General features: G+C 43.5%; 1 protein-coding gene across 7 annotated transcripts in view; it reads left to right on the top strand.

Annotated features, from left to right (window-relative positions):
* Positions 1-21,740, top strand: part of PICALM (phosphatidylinositol binding clathrin assembly protein) — a 495,196-nt gene that overhangs the window by 250,355 nt on the left and 223,101 nt on the right. For all 7 annotated transcript variants that reach the window (XM_086933969.1, XM_086933970.1, XM_086933967.1 and 4 more), the window contains exon 7: positions 18,952-19,058. In XM_086933969.1, the coding sequence (XP_086790095.1) occupies positions 18,952-19,058 (107 nt within the window). The remainder of the gene's footprint in view (positions 1-18,951; positions 19,059-21,740) is intronic.

Raw genomic sequence — 21,740 nt, 5'->3', positions numbered from 1 at the left:
GTGCCGTGACGGAGCGGTTTGGTCACGAGCACGGGACCGCCGCGCGGCCCCCCCAACCCCTTAGCACTGCGGCGGAATAGCAGCCGCAGTGAAGGGGTTAAAAAAAAAAGTGAATGGAATCTTCAGGAAGGATGCACCCGTTGTAAAATTCATTGAGCAGAAGGCAGTAGGGGTGAGGTAACAAACCAGGATGACCTTGAAGGGGGATACTTCAAAAGTGAGGCGAAGGGCAGCAACCAGATGTGAAATTCAGCAACCACGAGGGAAAAGGCAGCAGTGAAGAAGCGCTGCTTTATCATCAAACTAAAAGAATTTGCAGCTTTATTGTATACAAAATGTACAGCACTTCCTGGCATCTGTGCTGCTATTCCTTTCATTGGGGTAAGGTTAGTGCTGACTTCAGTGTTGTAGAAGCTACATGCAGGAATGGCTGTTCTGGATGACTACTCCAATCAGAGAGCTCTAACTCAAGTTGGGGGTATGCTAACTCGGTGTGGGGCTTGGAGTGTGCACCCCCTCCCAAGCCCCACACTTTGACTACCTATGCCCTAGAACTGCTCTGTGACAAAGTAGTTAAAACATGTTTCTTTGAATTCCACATATTATGATGCACACTGTATTGGCTGGATTACCCTCGGAGGTATTAGGCCAAAAAGACCCCACTTTTCACAAACTTCAACTTTGCTGTTGTGCCATTCTTTGGACTTTCACTATAGACCTTGAAGTTATAGGGGTTGCAATTCATCTGCTACCTCACAATCTCACCCAGTTCTTTGCTTTGAGCACATCTTCTCAGGACTCCCTCAATTATCACGTATTAGTTCATTTCCTTACACTTGCTACTGTGCGACTTCACATAGCATTTCTTTGTGTGTAGAGATCAGATCAGAGGAGTGTTGAAGTGGCAGTCTAAAAGTTGTTACATTTTCACACCAAACTACCGCTGTACATGTTAGGCAACAGCCTGTTCTGGCAGGGAACATAGCCTCTGATGCAACACACCCAGTCGCAAGGAAGTCACAATTTTAACTCCACAACACATAGCATGCGTGCTCTCTAACAAATAATACCTTACCACGCAACTTTTTTCGAGACCTCACCAGACCATATCATACCACACATGGACCATGGTGAAAATTGGATCAGGGTTACACTTCCTCTGAGTTGACGCTTGGGTCGGTTAGATATGTGGATTCCTGAGACCCTCCCAATAGGACACAAATATGCCTCTTATTAATGGTGCCACACAGCAGGAAAACATAAGTCATAAGTATAGGCAGGGTGTTATGACCAGATATCTGCCCATTGTTATAAATCATAGATAAGATAGGTATACAATTACCTTTCTAGCTAACCAAACATCCATGTGATTCTGTGGGTTCAGTGTGGCCCTCTTACCGCAACTTGTCCAAGCTTGTGTGTAAAGATGTGATGTCCTCCTGCTTTAGTGACACCTTTATAAGGGAAATGACAAACGATAGACAGCAGAATATGAGGCAACTGATCTGGCATAAGAATAAAGAAGAAGGGAACATGGAGATACAGTGGCATTGCCACTTTCATAATATAGTTTAGGAACTATATCTTTCATACAAGAAACTAATGACTGACGCACCCCAACATAGGCCATACAGAGTGGCTCGATTAGACCAAGGCCCTTTAGGCCTCCCCCCACCCCCAACTCCTTCCCTCACAAACAAACCCACAGAGGAAATATGTAACAGAGCTCACCCTCTGAAGGGTTAAGGGGAATGGTGCCATGTTCACTACACCTACATAGTTCCATCGTAGGAGTGAAGCTTACTCTATGAGCCACATCGCGCCAGGGTAAGATGAGAAAAGCTTCTACTTCCTCTCACTTGGACTCTTCATTAGGTATTCCACAACTCACACCTTAGTATGTCTCTGAGAATACAAAGTGGTACAAGGACATGCAACTGACGAATGTTACTCTACTCAAAATCTGAGTAGCATAACGTAAGGGAAATCATTTTGTGTGAAAATCAAATTGAATCCCAATAACATTTATATTAGATTCCTACTACTGAATGGCATTGCTAAGTTCAGTAAGAATCTTTGGGGAAAAGATTTTTGTCTTCCTGCTTTGCAAAATATTTTTTTGTGTTTGCTGATGTCCTCTGCGGCAATTGAATTGGCCAGATTCTGGTTTCTAAAAATGAAGACATTTTAGTAGTCTTTCAGCCTAACTTGTACATTTGCAACACATGTGAAAAGGTTGTAAAGACATCGGAGATGCAGGACTCTGCAAAAACATATCTTACATAGTACACTGACACTAGAATGACTACATTTTCTTTTTGAATGGCAAATTTTAACAAGCCTTGGCACAGGCAATAGGTCTTGGCAGTGAAAGATATTCTCTTTGCCAATGTGTTTTTGTTTTAGATAGCCCCGACAAAAAAGTGCTCATGCACAGTGCACATCTTGGTATGGATTTGTAAAATTCATATATTTTTTTCTTTGAACAAATCCCACTCAAAGATAGCAGCTATGCATGCACCCACTGCAGAGTAGACATCTAGGAATGGGTTTTGTTTTAATAAACTGTTCATAGATGGCTGCTGAGGATGTGCCGACATCTCTGATGGCAAACTTTGAAACATGTTTGTTAAAATAAAACTAAACCCAACCGCAATGCCTGCTGTGCGCATGTGTGGTTTGGAATGGTTGGAAAAATATTTTAAGATGGCTACCCCCTGATTACGCAGAAGGTGACGAAAAGGTAAGCATGGGTGCTGAGGGTTCAGGAGGATGCTCGATGGGGGATGTGAAGACTGGAATTGAGGGATGCGGGAGAACAAAGAGTGGAAAAGAAAATTGCTCCTCCTATGCACTGCAAAAAAAGGTCCGACATCCGACGTGGAAGAATAATTCATCCAATCAAAACACTGAGACCTAAATACTCCTGGGTGGGATAAACACAAGAATAGGGACGAATGTTATTGAGTCAAGAGCAGACAGCTGAGATCCAACAACCATCCTTTCAAGAGCAAGGAGCTGCCCCGAAGCTCACCATAAGTGTATGTTATATATTAGAAACAATAGATCTGTTTACAAACAGCTAAAGGTGTCTGTGTTCAACACCTAAAAGTCAGCCCCTCTTGCCATCCGTCTTAGTCAAACCAATATTTATCATTCAGAAACTCAATTCAGTAATGAGTATGTCTAGGGCTGAGTTGTCTACAGATTTGCTGTCATTTTCGTACGTTTATGAATGTTGGACCCCTTAGTTTGTTCCTTGTCCAACATTGTATTTTTCATTTTTTTACAAATGTGAAAATCAGCGTCATCCTTGTCTAGATTCATATTTCATGCTAAACTGTACAAATTCTTACTCTTTAAAGTCCGAATGTTACGTCTCTTTGTCTGTTGCAGTATCTGGATGTATATTTGCTACTCTTAATTATGATTTAATCAGAATCTTCGTGTCAGAAGGCACTAGCATTGTACTCTGGATCGAGCGTGTGCAATGCCCTCTTCAGTCTCTCGCATCCTCCACCAGTGGCCACGTGCACAAGAATATGAAAGCCAGTGGTAGGAAAGGGGACTTGTATAAGAGACAAATCAGACACAGCACTTCACCATTCTGACTCATCACGTCTGCTGAGCTCTGATGACAGGACACTGTGAGTGTCTTATGGCAATAAGCAGTGACGTAGCAAGGAGGGGATGGGGGACAGCGTGGCTGCAATCTGCTGAATCTCGCCAGCACCCCCCTTCACTGCAGTTGCTGAGAAGAGGCAAGCGCAGGGACCACCACAAGCAGCTAAAGGACTAGCTCACGCCACTGGCAATAAGAGACATTTTTAGTAACTTAACTTAAAAGTCCTGCATCTAACCATACCAGTCAATGGACAGATCTTAGCTATATCACCGTATCACCAGTACCACCAGTACTTTGATGTGGAACTTTCTATTTCCTAAATTGACAGATTAGTGTCTTAAATATATGTCAATCACCACGGCCAAGTATGAGTAAGATAACTACCTCAAACTTTATTACTTTGCACTCTCTGTGGAAGATGAGTTAGTTTCTACTTAACTCTTGCGCAACTGCAAGCAATTAGCAAACCATATTCTGTGAAGCGTGGCTTATCCACTCTTAAAACCATTACTAGAACTAGGAGTATCTTATGCCTAATCATATATACATGCCATGTGTAACTTATTATTTTTAGGTCTCGGCCTGAGAAAGACTGCACACATGCGCAGTGGAGCTGGCGAGATTTAATACTGTAGAGAGAGTTTCACTAGCAAGGTTAAGCCCTGCCCCTCTTTGCCATTGGCTGGCGTCCTAAACGGTGGCCAGCCATTGGAGAAGAGGTCCTAGTGACGTTCTTCTTTCTCTCTAAGCCCCGTTCTTTTCAGACTAGCTTACTTGACTTACTGCTGCGGTAAAAGCTTTCTTATCTTCTTTATGGGGCCCTCTGTTTCACCCCATAAAGAAGATAAGAAAGCTTTTACCACAGCAGCAAGTCATGCCGAGCCCGTCTCCCCTGTCCTCGTTTCAAGCTCCCCTGCTCCTCCTCCTCTCCCTCGTGTCCCCTCCCCTGTTTCCCGTATTCCTTTCCTTGCGTATCCCTTCGTCCTGTATTGTTCTCCCTCGTGTGTGTCTTCCCTCGAGCTCCTCGTTGCCTCCTCCTGCGTGTCCTTATTTTCCCTTCCTCCCCACCCGCTACTCCCACACCCATGTCTGGCCCCCTTGAGAGTGATTAGTGGTGGGAATGTTTACTATGAGAGTGAGGTTACTGCCTCGGTCAAGTGATCTGAGTGAAACTCTTGACTGTCCACTACTCTCACTACCCCCACGCCTCTTCTCCCAGGAAGAGGGGGGGCACATACCTGAGGGTTGAGGGCCGCGGCGAGCAGGGAGTCCGGTAGGCCCCCGCCCATATCTGCACATAACATACACTGAACTAAGTCACGTCGTCTTAGCTTCCTCTGCTTGAGGTGGGCGCCCCAGAGACTTTATCAGCCGTATTTATCGTCACCATTACAAATACTGTGTGCACAGCCTTGATTCTGGCAACCATTTGCTAATCTGCCAGCACTGTATTTATTTAAAATAAATCTGTGAGTACACAAACACTTCTATCAAAAAGGAGGGAAGAGGATTCAAGGTCCATTCAGTTCCCCTAGTTAGATACTGAATTAATCAAAAGGGAATGGACACTGGTGTCTATTAAATCTTCGGTTAGTCTTTGAAAACCCTCATAGACAGCCTGATTTAGTCGATGCGGTGTATCTTTTATCCGCCCCGTCAGGCGTCATGGCATATTCATAGGGTAGTCAAATAACGTGCGGTATGCCTGCCTCACCCGAGGCTACCTCTGGTCCAGGTAGAAGTGTCCAGAAATAATAGGGAAGGGAAAAATATAAAACAGTGTGTCACCCAAAAAGAATTTTTAATGAAAAGGTTGGCACTGTTGTTAAAAAATTCGATATATATGTAATCGGGCAACTAGATTACCATATATCTATATATATATATGGATGCATCAACATGTTTCAGCTCTATGAGCCCAGCCGGGTCTATAGAGCTTTCGTCAGGACAAAAAGACAAAAATACATACACAGAAGGTACTTACACAACTTGTGCAGGTTCTATAGCTATTATGGAATTTCTTATACAGTCACCTTAATAGGCGTTCCTAGAGGCTTCTACAGGAGTGAAGAGTCGCTAGGAGTGGTCTTTGCCACGAGGACCAGCTTTCAGTCCCTGTGCTGACTCTGCCCCCTGTTGTGTAAGTACCTTCTGTGTATGTATTTTTGTCTTTTTGTCCTGACGAAAGCTCTACAGACCCGGCTGGGCTCATAGAGCTGAAACATGTTGACGCATCCATATATATATAGATATATGGTAATCTAGTTGCCCGATTACATATATATCGAATTTTTTAACAACAGTGCCAACCTTTTCATTAAAAATTCTTTTTTGGTGACACACTGTTTTTATATTTTTCCCTTTCCTATTATTTCTGGACACTTCTACCTGGACCAGAGGTAGCCTCGGGTGAGGCAGGCATACCGCACGTTATTTGACTACCCTATGAATATGCCATGACGCCTGACGGGGCGGATAAAAGATACACCGCATCGACTAAATCAGGCTGTCTATGAGGGTTTTCAAAGACTAACCGAAGGTTTAGTAGACACCAGTGTCCATTCCCTTTTGATTAATTCAGTACACAAACACTACATACTCATGAATATACATGCATGAGATGTGTGCAGATGACCACAGTGCGCAGTGCTGTTTATTATTGTTACTGAGTGCGACGAGGGACACAGGGAGTTTCCGGGGATGCCATGTTTGTTCCTCAACGCCGTGTAAATAGCGAATTCTTCTTTGCAGAAGTGCACATCGGGTTCCAGGGTGATTCTGAGCACAAGGTTATATCACACAAGTGTAATGAAATATCTCATTAAATGGGCCTCTTACAAGACGGTTAGTTAGAATGTGTCTTACTAGCACCATTCAATTCACAATTGCACTAATACCCTTGTACATATAGTTATTAGCAGGTGTCATTAGTAACATTTGATTGGCTCACAATTATTATCATGGCATGTCACATGTATAGCATACGTAAAGCACTTCAGTATGTGCTTAGATAGAATGCATGTTTCAGTGCAGGCGGTCTGTCCGGTTAGTGCTTTAACACCCCCCCCCCCACCTCTCACGGTGGGCCTGTGATCTTGCACCAGCTTCTCTTCAGCCCATGCACAGGATATGTAGGCTACATAAGTGGCGATATACTCTGCGCAGCAGCCACATAGCCATCTGTGTACATTCCTGCAGGTGAAGGTGATGTGCACCATAGCACTGTTCTGTGGAACTTCACCACCACGTTTCAAAATGTATTGAACTAATGTAACCCCTTGCAAAATTCGCAGAGGGCACGATGATATTCTTTACCCCTGTACAATCCTGCCATTTTATGTCACATTTTTAACCCCCAATACCATCCTGAAGGAGGGAGTAATGATGCACATAGCCAAATAAACAAGCTGCAGGAGGGTATGGTGATGTATTATGGCCTGTACTATTTAGATGGAGAATGCAGTGATGTGCTTAACTCCATGTAAATCATACGGGAGGGTATACTAAATCCCCTGTATAATCCTGCTGCCGGAGGCAAAATGCATAATAACCCACTGACTGTTCTATTCTGTAGGAGGTTGTAGTGAAGTGCGTTATAACCATCTGTAATATCCCCAGGAGGGTATGGTGACGTCAATACCCACTGTTGAATCCCGTAGGAGGGTGTGATGCTGTAGTTATCTCATGCAGAGACTGTAAGAGGATGTACCGTTGTACTTAACCCCTTGCACAATCCTGTTTTTGGTGACATGCTAAACTCATGTGCAACCTGGTGATGTGCTTGACCGACTGTCCACCTGTACACTGACAGTGGACACACTACTACTCTCTTCTACTCACTCTCTACTACTCACCCTCTACTACTCTAATACTCTCTACTACTCTTTAATACTCTACTCACTCTCTACTACTCTAATTCTCTTTACTACTCACTCTCGACTCACTTTCTACTACTCTCTACTACTCTCAACTACGTTCTACTCACTCTGTACTACTCTCTACTATAATCGGTTGTAGTTGTACTACTCCTCCAACTCACTGTAGCTGTAGTATTTCCAGGCTGTAGTGTCAGTTGGTGGTGACACTGCTCGTTGGGGCTGTCCATAGGAAGGACACTGGTGGGGCTGGCGCTGGCTTGCCTGGAAATACCTTCTTTATACTTTTAGTTGCTTGTATGATCTCTTAGTTTCTCTTGTAGTTCCTTAGTTTCTTTGTTTCTTTGCTGTACCAAGAGTCTCTAGGGTTCAAGTCTGCCTGTTGCCAAAAATATGTTGTGTCCTATGTAGAAAGACACCAGGAGCCAGGATGTATATTTAGGTCTTCTTTATTAGTCTCCAGTTCAGTTTACATCTGTCTTGACTCCAGTAAGCCTAGTGTGGTACCAGCCCCACCAGGAGCAGCCTCCTAGCTGCTCAGCCCATCTCTAACTGCCACATTCATCCCACTCAGTCACCCAGGCATTCCACTCATCACAGGCACACCAACATTCTAAGACCAAGTCACACTCTGGCTGAGCAGCTAGAGGCAGCAGGGCTAGAGTACATGTTATACTAGTAAATAGGATATAACATCCACTCTCTACTATCTACTACTCACTCTCTACTACTCACCCTCTACTACTCACTCTCTACTACTCTCTACTCACTTCGTACTACTCTAATACTCTCTGTTATGTCATAACGAACTAATGTGGTGTGTGTTCCATAAAGTGATGCAGCACTCATGATGACACTATGTTGTATCTTTTTGTTGTTGTATGAATTAAACTCAATCAAAACAAACATTTACAATGCAACGGTCTCGCCTTTGCAAAAGTTAGAGCTATTGGAATTGTAAATGACAACATTTTTATTTATGTGTTCGTTTTGAAAACAGACAAATAAATGGAAATGTCATTTACAATGCCAATAGCTTAATCTCTCGCACATGCGAGACCTATTGCATTTGCAATGCAATAGGTCGCGTATTTACACGAGTTTGAGCTATTGACATTGCAAATAACAATGCGTTTTATTTATGTTTTAAAAACCAAAGCACAAAAAAAGGTGGCACATACATATATATAAATGTGCGCGTAGAGGTTGTGAGAGGTAGAGAGGTAGAGTAGTAGGAGAGAGGTAGAGAGGATGAGAGTAGAGAGTGAGTAGTAGAGAGTGAGTAGTAGAGTGAGTAATAGGTTATTACATCCATATGACCATCTCTCTCTCTCATCTAGACCAAACAAAGAATCCCCTCTACAGCACAGAATAAATCTTAAATGCAGTGCAACAATCTAAGCCTGTGGATTAGTTCAAAATAAATGTCCAGAATAACTCACAAAGCGACTTGACTTCCAAAATACTTTTATGCAGTCCCAAATGTCATACAAACAACACCAGAGGAAGAACCTGTTCTTTGTTTGAGCTGCTTAGCAAGGTCCTTTTTGTATCATGATTGCCCTGCAGAGATGCAACATCCTCTATATCTAGATACCCAAGATGACAGTGGCATCACCAGTCTACTTAAAAGTTAATTGCCTGATGGGAAATGTTGTTAGTCATTAGGGCTCTGTATTGGAGTGTGTTCTCCACCATGCAAAGCCTCACACCAGACAGTGCGGACACTCTTCAATGACCACCAGCCTTTCCTTCCTTGGAATGGTTTAATCTTTAACATCTAGGACAGTCATAGTTAGACAATCTGCTGTGGTAAATGAGGGTAAACTGAACATTCGCACAATTTACTTTTTTTAACATTGTTTACAGTCAAAATATGTTTTCATGTGGCACAACTGCTTCTCGTACGTCCCCTTTAAATGTAGAAGTTTTCCTTTCCTACCCCTTAAAGACACTTATTACTGACTTTGTAAATGTAAATGTGGCGTATTTGTATAGCGCGAACAGTGACCCGGAGGCATCCCGGCGCTTGTACTCCTACCACAAGGGAACCCCTCCTGGCTTTTCCTTGTGGGGTGTCCACTCCTGGGCATCCCATGGTGAAACCAGGCATCCCTTGTGTATCAGGGGGCCTTTGTGGAGACTAAGCAAGCTATTGCCCAGAGTTGCAGCGTGGGACCCATGCTTAGAATCGGCACTGAGGCGAGAATATCCGGTCAGAGGAATTTAAGCCCGAAACCCGCCGAGGCGGGAATCGAACCCTGGTCCCTGGCCAGCGTTCTGCATCAAGGTCTGCCGCTCTAAGCATTGAGCCACACTTCTCCACCAAGGTAGAAGGTTGACAAGGTAGAAAAAAAACAAGCAGTTGGTCTGTGAATACCCAATAAGTACACGCTTGGGAGTGTTCATCTGCTTCTGCTGCCTATGAAGTCTCCTTGCTCTGGTGTTAAATTTGCGAGTCTGGCAAATATCCTTCGTGAATGTATTTTAGGATCAGAAAAGTCCACAAATCCGCGTCTGTGAATCCGGAGTTACCCCACTGGGTGAGGACGTGATCAGATTTGCTCAAACAGGATTCTGTTTCGTAATTGCCACTTTCCTTGTGTGAGAGTTGAGATGTTTGTTTAAGATATCATCGAAATTAAATCCAGACAACAATTACTGGCATCATACTTGTTTTTCCTAAAACAAACTACTTTTTCCCGTAAATATCCTGTTTGTCAAATGTAGCTTAATTTCATCCGCCTGGAGCGACAATCATTTCTTTGTTTTTTTTTTGTTTTTTTTGGTTTTGAGAAAGCACTTTTGTTTGCATTGCTTGACTTTTGAAATAATTGATCATTGTTTACAGATTTATATAGAACATTTTGCTTTCTGACATTACACCGCATTTGCACCCCTTTCTCCCATTACCATGCTTACCTATGGCTATTACCGTATGAAGTATTGTTTGTGGGTAAAATAACAAGAAAAAACACATGATTACAGGTCACGAAACAGATAATCCGTGTATTTTACTGCTTAGAAATAAAATGTGTGGTTACTTGCAGGCTGCAGTCATTGTCACTGCCTATGATAGCCAGGTCTTGACATCACTGAATAAAAAAGAGATCGCATTCAAAAAGTTTTCGCTGTGATGAGGTGTAACCTGCTCCCTGCATACATGTGACTTGCTCATGATTTTCCCAATATACGATGCACTTACTCATGAGAAAAGATTTGTAAATAAACCAGTGCAATTTTCGTTTAGTTGCAACATTTGAAAAATATCTTGAATTTCAATTTAATTTGCAAAGTTTAAATGGATGATAGCTGGTCTTGAATGTAATCAAAGGAAAGGGGGACTGTATTGTGTAGCAGTAATCCTATGACACCGCATACCCCTAGTGAGGCCCAGAAGCGGTTCATAGAGACCAAGGAAGAGGCTTCTCCATTCATTGTGGTTGGTTGGTATATTGTAGGTTTATTAAGGAACCTTTAGGACTAGAAGGCTGGTGTTTTGCGTGATCTTTCGTGGCATCCTTGCTAGTCTTTGAAACACCTTCAAGAATGCAATATTTAAAATCTGATTTAAAATGTGTTTTTTATTGTGTTGTTACTATTATATAGTAGTCAGTAGTTCTATATATACCTTTGTGCTGGCTTTTGTCATGCCTTTGTTGAACTCTCATGATCATCCAGCAAGAAGATTATCACATGGTGAATAATTCACAATAGGGCTCTTCAGTGGCATGGAGACTGGTTCAGTTAACGCTAGAGGGACGACATGTAGGGGGCGAATTTACGTCAACTGGAAATGTTTCTGGGGCACTGGTGGCAGGGATGTAGAAGATGGCAGACCAGCTTCTGGGCCTTTGCCTGACAACAGCAGTTGTTGGGCGTTCCTCCTGATGCTAGTTAGCCACAACTTCACATTCTTGCAAGCTTCTTCTTTTTCTCCTTATCTGGCTCCCTTGGTTATTTAGGGACACATGGGGGGTACATGATCATATTTCCCTTCTTTTTTTAAAACCTTGAATCTGGTACTCCTTACCTGTTTTGTACTGAACTAATTCTGGACTTCCAACGGGTGAGCTGGGACTCTTTCCATGTGTGGGCTGTTTACCACCATCACAAATACCTACGCTAAACCATGGTCTACTAAAAAACATGAACCTGGGCTATTGCTAACCATCACACATCTTCTATTTCCGTTGATGTATAAGCCACCATTCTCTGCATAGCAACCACAGAAAGTGGAATGCATCTCTTCTCTCCATCCAGCTCCCTCGTTCACAGTCTGTTTACATGGAGATTGGCTTCACTCACTCTGTATCTAGACGTAGACAGCATTGGGTTTGCATCCAACTACTAACAGCTTTTTATCCAGGACTCCGGTATGTGATAGTTTGTCAGGTCCAACATGTAACGAAGTTATCATGGATTCAGAAGTTAATCCAATGCAATAGATTGCAGCAAGAGCCGATTGTATCTTGAAACCACCAAGCCTGAAAGGTCTTTTTTGTAATTGGGTTCAGTAAATGAAATCATGGCACTTCCTGCTACCGGAGGGCATGTTCCTAGTTCATCAAGATCCTCTATAGTAAATCATTTGGGTTTGCCAATCATTGTAAGCCACATTTTCAAAATAGGCAGTTACAGGGCGCCAGTGGGTACTCAAATGATCACCCCCCAGAAAAGAAATAGAGATGTCCTATATGTTCCAAGCTTCCATAGTACTGTGCAATTTGCATTTTTTGTCCAGAGTCCACGTGTTCCAGACTGATCAGTTTAAGTCATGGATATTTTTTGTCTCAACTCTGCTTGTGCCAACTCCTTTGATTAACAGGAATACCCCTTGTTTAGTGAAGTACTCAGTCCAGCAGCATTTTTGGGAAATGTCAGTTCAAACCGGATTCGGACTCAGGCTTACTCACTTTGTTTTTATTTATTTTATTTATTTCAAAGGTTTTATATAGCGCTACTGGACCCAAGAGTATCAGAGCGCTTTACAAGGCAGGTGAAAACAAACAATGAAATAAACCAAAAATTTAGCAAGAACAAGTTACAAAATGATAGTGTAATCTGCATGTCTAATGGGGCAAAGAGAATAGAGATAGAAATTAAGATGGAAATGAATAATCAAAGTTAGGAGAGAGAGGGGGGTGAAGAGGGGGGGGTAAGAGTATGAGGGCATAGAGAGGGGGAGTAAAGAGGAGTGCATAATAGAGGAGAGAGTGAACATGTAAGGTGTCATTAACATTAGAAACCCCAATACTTGGAACATGTACAGTGTCAGTAACATTAGATACCCCAATATTTGTTGAGAAGAAGTATTTTTAGTTCTTTTTTGAAGAGAAGGTAAGAGAGGTTTGCACCGGATATCTTTTGGGAGAGAGTTCCAGATTGTGGGAGCGTTAACAGAGAACGCACGGGATTGGGTCTTTTGACATTTTAGTCTAGGTGGGATCAGGACAAGGGAGTTTGTGCTCCTCAGGGATCTAGAGCAACCTGCTTTGTGTAGTTTTGCTGCAAGGTAGGAAGGGGTGTTTTGGTGGAGAGCTTTGTGAGTGATGCAGGCAATCTTATAGGTGGATCTACCTTCTATTAGGAGCCACTTGAGATTTTTGAGGACGGGTGTGAGAAGTTGGCCTGATATATGATGTCTCCAATTCTGGGGGCACCTTGTATCAGTCCAAACAATCCCTTATGGTGGTGGTTGTAAGTCAACCTTCTGACAAGCTATCCTAGGGGTAGCATGGACTAAGCAGCCTTCAGGCTAAACTCAAGAGGGCATGTGAAGCCAGCTGTTTTACCAAATGCAATCCTGTAATATCAAATGAAAGGACACCACACAAGTTATATATTATAAAAATATATGTATTTATTCTCAGAATAATCCTCTATACTCTTTATGAGTCTAGAAGCACAAGCGTTTAAACAAAAGCACAGTTAAACATATGAAAGTTGCACAATTATGGATGAGGCCGGGGGCCACTCAAACCATATACTAAAATAGTGGTATAAGTATCACTAATCGAATAGTGGTAAGGCCTGGGGCCTTGGGAATCGCTGGGGCTATTCGGGACTAGCAGTGGTGAAGTCGGGAAAAGCCAGCAGGACTCTGGTGCAGCGCTTAAAGCACACGCATGCACCAATGCAAAGTCAATGGTGCGTAAAAATTACAAAGTTACTGTTAAAGGAGTCTTCCGACTGGACTAGAATTACCAAACTTTAGACTTAGACACTAGAGGTGAATACCAATGCAGGAGCACAGACGTTCACGAGTTACCTCACCCACAGGAAGCGGGTGCATAGGTGCCAAAGTGTGTCGGGTTTCGTCACACAGTCTGATGGTGCCTGGAGATGAAGATGCTGCAGGCGTCCAGAAGAGAAGTGTCCTGTTGGATCCAAGGGTGGATCGAAGATGTAGAGTACCTGAAAGCAGAGGGGACAGAGTCTAGGTCACTCAGCAGTGACCAGGGTGGAACCAGGAAGGAACCAGGCAATGTCGGGCGCAATCAGGTGGTTGTCGTGAAGCTTGTCTCCGCTGCCACGTGGACTCCGGGGCACCGAGGATGTCCAGGAGTGGAACACGCACTGTCCCACGAAGGCTCTCTCTGTCGGCGGTGTCGGCTTCCGGATTGGAGCTAACAAGCCGTGGCAAAGGCAACCCACGCAGGATTCGAAGATCGCTTCTTACTCGGACCAGCAAGGTCAGAGCGGGTGCTCCTTTTCAGGGGAGCGAGGGCCAGTCCAGAGCAACCGGACTGGCAGAGCAAATTCAAAGGTTTGTCGGTACTGGGGCCACTAGCCAACGGGCAAGCGACCGGACCAACGCGTCGAGCAGCAAAATGCAGAAGGGCCCCACTCAGCACTCGGTGAGTGTGGAGGGGGTAGCTTTGGTGCAAAAGCTGCTCTTGGCTGGGGCTTCTCAAACCCCAATGCACAGCGTCGGGGAGCCTCGGGAGCTGCACGGTCAGCACTTCGTGGTTTTTCCAAGATGGCCAGCCCCACGCTTCAGGTCGCCTCCACGGGTCTCAGATTCGCTGGGACTGTGGATCAGGCTGTTGGAAGGCGGGAAAGCTGGGTCTTGTCGATCTCTGTCGCTCGAGTTCCGGTGGGAACTGCAACAAAGCAAACGGTGAGGCGCTGGATGGTGCCTGTTTGCAAAGGGTGGTCACTCCTTGACTACAAGGGAGATTCTTCAGTCTTCCACTTCGAGTGGGATTCGAAGGGTCCAGAGTTCTGTATCAAAGTTTCAGTCAGGATAATCTGATGTACGTGAGCACTTTTCCCACCTTTATTCCAAATCTGTGGCCTGGATCACCTGGAAGGTCCCTCCTATGTGTGGGACCAGGGAGAGGGGTGGTTACACCCCTTTCCCTTTGTCCAGTTTCACGCCAGGACTGGGGCTGGTGTGCCCCAGAACCAGTTTGACTGGTTTATGCAAGGGGAAGCCTTGTGCTCCCCAGGCAGTGTCTAGTTTCATTCAACCCACCCTGCCCAATACACTATCTCCTGTCTGGGGAGGTGTTGCACCTCCCTGCAACAGGAAACCCTTTGTCCAGGCCTCCCCTGCCAAGTTTCGGTCAGTAGTAGGAGGTCAGACTTGTGTCTGTGGCAGCAGCATCCATTTTGTGATGCTGAGGCTCTAGTTAGAATTAACCACATTTTTGCAAAGTAACATGTCTTCTCCCTCTAGAGGGGTTGGAATGCTACCCCCGTCACCAGGACTGGCGAGGGGGTAGTATTCCAACTCGTATGACACCTTACACAACATGTTTTGATAAAGCCAAACCAAAGTTAGCACATAACCGCGAGGATTATAATGCACTTAAGAGTATATGGTATGGCAATATCCCGGAACAGCTAAGGGAGTTGGTCCCGACAGCTGCAGACAGGCTCAGCTCATGCTAGAGCACCATCTCACATAAAACCAAGCACTCTGCCTTCAGGATTGTTAAGGCCTGCCATAGGAGTGACTTATAGGTATATATGTGTCCAGATGTAGGTTTAGATATAGGTATACTATATCTAAGCAAGGAGTGATTACACCACCTTGCCCCCAGCTGAGTGATCAGCCAGTTGTGTCAATTTAAGTACCAGTCAGTGGTGGCAAAATATATGCTTCAGCCCCTGGTAGGCCTTGGATGCACCTATGCCCTGAGCACCTATAGTGCACTGTACAGGGGCTGACAAGGTGTCCAGTACCAAATTGGTTATGCACCTAGGGTGCATGGAGTCCATTTTAAGAGAGAGCAGATAGCCTGGGGCCCTGATTAGCAGGGTCCCAGGCCAACTAAGTCGAAAACCAGCTAAACTCAAGGCAAAAAATCTGGGGTAACCATAGTCAGGTATCCACCCTCCTACAACGGGGGAGATGTGATCAAATTTTCTACAATCAGAGATGAGTCTAGCAGCAAGGCTGAGGACAGATTTAATTGGAGCAAGATGGATTTTAGGGGTGCCAGCCAAAGTGACGTTGCCATAGTCAATCCTGGAAAGAACCAGCGATTGGACAACAGGTTTGAAATCTTCTGCAGGAATAAAAGGTTTAAGTTTCTTAAGGTGGAGAAGGGTGAAAAGAGCGCTTTTGGATGCATTTTTAATGTGGGGGATGAGATTAAGATTCTGGTCAATACTGATGCCTAGGGATTTGACAGAATTAGAGGTGGAGAGAGGGCAGTTTAGAGCGTTGATGTCATTTAACCAAAGTTGAATGGGAAGATAATTTTTTTTTAAGGGGAGAAAATTATGATTTCTGTTTTTTTGGGGTTCAGTTTGAGATGGTTCAGATGGAACCAGGTTTGAATTTTATTCAGGGTCTCATTGAGGGGAAGGATGTCTTTGTGAGATTTGATTTTGTAATATAACTGGGTGTCGTCAGCATAGAGGTGGTAGTTGATATTAGAATGTTTGAGGATGAGGGTGAGTGGTTGCATGAACAGATTGAATAGGGTAGGGGAGAGGATGGATCCTTGAGGGACGCCGAGTGAGACTGGTTGAGGTTTATGAGAGGTCAAGAAGGATTAGTACTGAGGATTCTCCTTTGTCAAGGGATCGATGAATGTCATCAATGATATTAAGCATAGCAGTTTCTGTACTGCATCCCTTTCTAAAGCCGGACTGGAAGACATCAAGGAGGTTGAAGGAGACAATATGTTTCTCTAGTTGTAATAGGACACATTTTTAAAGGCTTTGGAGAGGAATGGGAGGTTAGAGATTGGACGAAGGTTGTTTGGATCATTGGGGTCAGCTGTGGTGTTTTTGGGAATAGGCGAGATTTGACCAAGTTGAAGGGAGGTAGGGACACATCCAGTGGACAGAGAAGAATTGATAATCTTAGTCCATATGGGGGCAATGATAGATTTAAGTTTTTGAACCAGAAGGGCGGGGAGAAGATCTCTGGAGTGGGCAGAAGTTTTTAGTTTGACAATGATATTAGTGATCATAGATTCTGTTACTGGACTGAAATAGCTCCAAGAGGCATTATGAGTTAATCAGTTATATCACCCATTTCCACCAGCTGTATTCTGAAATGGCCTAGATAAACCAGACTGCATCTACAAATAATTTTGATCAGGGCTTACCTGAAGATTTGAAGCACTCTCTCTTCATCATGAATCAGCCTACCTTCTCTATAGCATTAACAGATTGAACTCTTCAGGTGGGCGCACAACAACGCAAGAAAGTGTGAGATGGATGACCAGGTAGAAGGATATTCTCTGTGGTTCCCAGTAGAGTATCCTCAGTGGAAACAAGTGTTGAATCCATGCCAATTGGGCAGTTGCGGAAATCACTCTCACAGGATGAACGACAACGTATAAGGAAGGAGAGGTTGTGCATATTGGACTTTTCCTGTGAGAATGCCCCTATCATCTAGGAAAAAGTGATAGGTTGTCCTTCAAGAGCATCCTTCGAGCCAAGGGGTCTGCTACACCTAATGCTAATTTCTTCTTGTTTACACACAGCAAGGATCGCAGAGTTGGTTGTTATCCCCATCTCCATAGGTCATGTTGATTTATGATCTTTTGATATAATAGATGCTCCATCCTTTTCCTGTGCTGTGGGTACGTTTTGATCCAGAATCCACAATTCTAGAAAAAACACAGAAACCGGTTTGTTATAGAGATCCTCATTGTGGGAAGTACTTCTTCTTGTGGAAAAATGTGCTGGTGATACAACCGTTCAAGATCCCAGAAGAACAGTCTTATACCGTCTTCCTATCATTGCTTTGCGGATGCCTTAAGCCAAGAAGAAACCAACACCTGATTACCTCTCTGCCCATATCAGTGCTCCATTGTGCTCGTGCTAAGGTCCATAATTCCATATGGACCAATTTATCCATTTATCTGTTGTAAGTCCTGAAGGCATTGCCCCTTTTCAGCAGGGACCCCAATCTTTTTTTTTTTTCCAGCCCTAAACCTTAAGGTGAGTAAAGACATAGGTGCTGATTACCAAGCACAGTACCAAATTACCATTCCGAACCGGTATCCACATTCTTTTATTTTTATGTTGTTAGATCAGTTGAAGATTTCTACCATCCTCACTTTCGGGAGCATTTATTCTGGTGAGAATGCGGTAGGGTGATGAGTGGAAGGTGTCTTTTACCACAGTGGCGAGGCTGCTCAATACATGCAATGCTGTTTAGTCTTTGCAAGGCCATTGGCACTTATCAGCATAAATTACATCTTCCATGATCTCCTGACTTTCTCGGTGATGGTTTTTCTAAATTATATTTTGTATTTTCCTAATTTCTGGAAGAACACAGACATTATGTGAGCACAGGTTCCCTATGACTGACACAAAATTCACTATATTGAAAGCCAGAGAAATATTTCTTTGTATTCACAGAAGTTACTTTTTTATGGTGTTGACTGAAGAGTCAAGAATATAAATGGACGACAGTAAGGTCTCACCTGTAAGAGACTGGCCTACTCCTCAAACAGTGAAAGATATCAAAGGTTCCTGTGTTTTGCCAACTGTTGTAGGCAATTTATGCAGTGTTTATCAGGCATTGTACTACCCCTCACCCAACTGACAAAAAAGAATGTTTGTTTCTCTGGTAGAATGCTACAAAAAAAAACAACGTTCCTGACATTTGAGAAATGTCTTCTCCAGTGCTCAAATTATACGCAAACCTGATCCTCAAAGACCTTTCATTGTAGAGCCTGATGCCTTTCCTTCACCTTAGGAGATATCTTATTACAGAGACACTGAGATACAGAGGCACTCCATGCTGCAGCACAGAATAGGGTATTGTGGACTAAGTAAATTGTTTGTAATGCCAAATAATCTGAAGTAATGTTTATAGAGGTCTCAAAGCCCATACAAAATGTTTGATTCTCAGAAAAATGAAAACAATTGTGATCTTTTCAATTGATTGTGCTGTCTATTTTTTGGTGGTGAAGTCCCTCTTCGGTTCATATTGATCTTACATTCTTTATTGACGATATCTTTTCTCTTTAGAAAAGTATTTTGACATGAAAAAGACACAATGCAAAGAAGGCCTCGACATCTATAAGAAATTCCTAACTCGAATGACCAGGATTTCAGAGTTTTTAAAGGTTGCTGAGGTAAGCTCACTAATAAAACGTAAAACTCGTTGAGCAGTTGATGTAATTCTTGAAAACCATGCTTTATTCTATTTCTGTTAGTGCCAACTAGCCTTTCATGTGTTTTCTAAAAATATTTTCTCAGTGGCTTGGTTTTGTGCCATTATTTTGCAGGGAACTTACTGTTTACTGGCTTTATGACTTGGTTTGCTGTGTGTGTAATTTTTTGCTTTATTGTTACCTGAGATATAAAAAATCCTTTCACTAAAGTGTAATCTGCCTCATAAAGTGGGAGGGAGTTAAAGCCCAGCAGAGTCTTCTCATCAGGTTATGTCTTGTTGCACACGAGGTAAATGATAGCTACTCTCTAGCAATTGATAGTTTGTGTCCTAACTGTCGTGATATGAATATTGTTTCCACTATGTTGTCTGTGTCTGGTGCTTTGCATTCTTGTGGCTTGTTTTCAAGCGAGGAAGAGCTTGTAAGCCCAGATCTCTTTGCTTACAACGTAGCAGCTAATGTGTTGTCTGTACACACCTTTTGCCCTGTTCTTTTTCTTTGCTACTTATGTTCATGTGTTTACTCTCTTTCCTCCACCCACTCGCCTTTCCGCCCCTTCCGACTTCCAAATCCTTTATAATTAAGTTCCGTCTTTTGCTTTTCTAGCCACTTACCTTTCTCTTTGGCCAGATCTCCTTCTTATGCCCCAACATGTCTGTTATATGCCCCTCCTTACAGCTCCTGGTAGTTTTCTATCCATCTGTCCATTATCCTCCCAATGGTTTGCTGTCTCTGTGTGCCCTGGTAACTTCCGGTACCATTTCCATTGCCCCCTCAAACGCTCCTTCACACTCCTTTCAACCTTCACAACCACTCTCTTTGTTCCCCATCTATCTCCTCCTGCCGGTCTGCACAGTGTTAGACTCCCCCCGGTTATCTTATTTTTATTCTGTGAACCCCTACCATCTCAGAACCCAGTCACCCTCCATGCTGCCTCGCCTACCACAAGGTCTAAAAAAAGATCAGGAAAGGCCAGGCCCAAAACATCTCATTGTATCACGTTGGGCTAAGAGAGTGTGGTATCCGCATCGCCTGGCCATCTTCATCTGTCCTCCACTCCGGCAATCACTTTCAAAGGATCTCCTGTCCCAACGGCAGGCTAGGGTTCTACACCCTAATCTGTGCAATCTGTACCTCCATGCTTAGAGATTGAACTGTGGCAGTTGAATGCATTTGATCTTCCTCCCCAAGTTGTGAATGTCATCCTTTGTGCCAGGCATCCCTCTACAAGGTGTGTCTACGCAGAGACAAGTTTTTAGACTGGTGTGACACATCCAATACAGAGACATTACAAGCAAAACTGTCAGATATTTTGTTTGTTTTATCTCTGACCCAGCAAGGTCTTGCAGTTAACAGCATTAAAGGTTATTTGCCTTGCTTTTTTGCTTTTTTTTGTGTTTGTTGAACCAACCGTCCTTGTTCAAATCATTTGTTTTTATGAGGTTTATAAAAGGTTTGATACATTTTTCCCCCACCCCCCAAACAGTTTGTGATGCCATAGTGAGATCTCAATTTGCTCATGTGCACTCTCTTTAAAAAGATGCACAGCTGTCCACTATGTCTCGTGACTTTGAATACTGTATTCCTAATCATGGCAACTTCAACTCGTCGCATGCGTGAACTGTAAGCTCTTGCAATGCAGCTGTCTCGCACCACTTTTTTCTCCAGGTAAAGAGGTGTTGAGGGCCAGGATGGCCTTTTTTGTCACAAGCCATGATCCTGTTCATGTTGGGCAATCGGTCACTTTCCCAATATTCTTTGCTTTGCCTCATCACTCACAAGAGGGGAGGAGAAACTCCATAAGCTGAACTGCAAGAGTCTTGAAATTTCATATAGATCGCATCAGAAACCAACGGGTGGACAATCAGCGTTGTGTGCGGTCTTCTGGGGCAAAGAAGGGCACAACAGTGCTGAAAAGGACTTTGTCAAGATTGATAGTCCTGCATTAAGATCTGTTACGCACTGGCTAAGAAGCCTCCAAAAGGACTGAGGATCCATTCCATCAGTGCCTTTGCTGCTACCCCTACATTAGCACAAGGAGATCCTTTTCTTGATGTGTAACGCTGAGATGTGGGCATCGGTGCACACGTTAACAAGGCATTACTACCTTGACAGCCAGGTCCAATCGGAAGGACACTTTGCCCTTTTGTTTCTGTAGTAATTTTTCAATCTGAGCCAATCCAAATACCACCATCTTGGGGGTATTGATTTGGTATATATGTTGAAGTCAAGGAATCTACAGCTAGAAATATCCATCAAAAGAACAAGTTGCTTACCTTTGATAACACTCTTTCTGGTGGACACCATATCTAATCACAGACTCCTCACTGCCCTCTAGTTCTGCCGAATGGTCTATGTTTCCCATCTAAAAATGTCACAAACTTGAGATCTGCACACTGGTACTTCTGATTAAAGGAGCTGATGTTAGAGTGAGGATGGAGCTTCATCATCTTTCGATAGCGGAACAAAATCAACGTGGAGCCTCATGGCATAAACTACAGGCACATGGGAGCAATGCGGTTTAAGCCTGCTGGATTTATTCCGGTGCCTAGGGATATTCTAAAGGTGAGGTATGTGTAGTTAAAGTATCTGCCAGAAAGTGAGGTAATCGATTGTAACCTTTTAGAAAATTCACCTCCTCCA

The sequence above is a fragment of the Lissotriton vulgaris genome, chromosome 8 (assembly GCF_964263255.1).
Source record: "Lissotriton vulgaris chromosome 8, aLisVul1.2, whole genome shotgun sequence".
Taxonomy (NCBI): domain Eukaryota; kingdom Metazoa; phylum Chordata; class Amphibia; order Caudata; family Salamandridae; genus Lissotriton; species Lissotriton vulgaris.
Note: the sequence above shows the minus strand (reverse complement) of the source record. Positions and strands in the feature narration are given on the sequence as shown.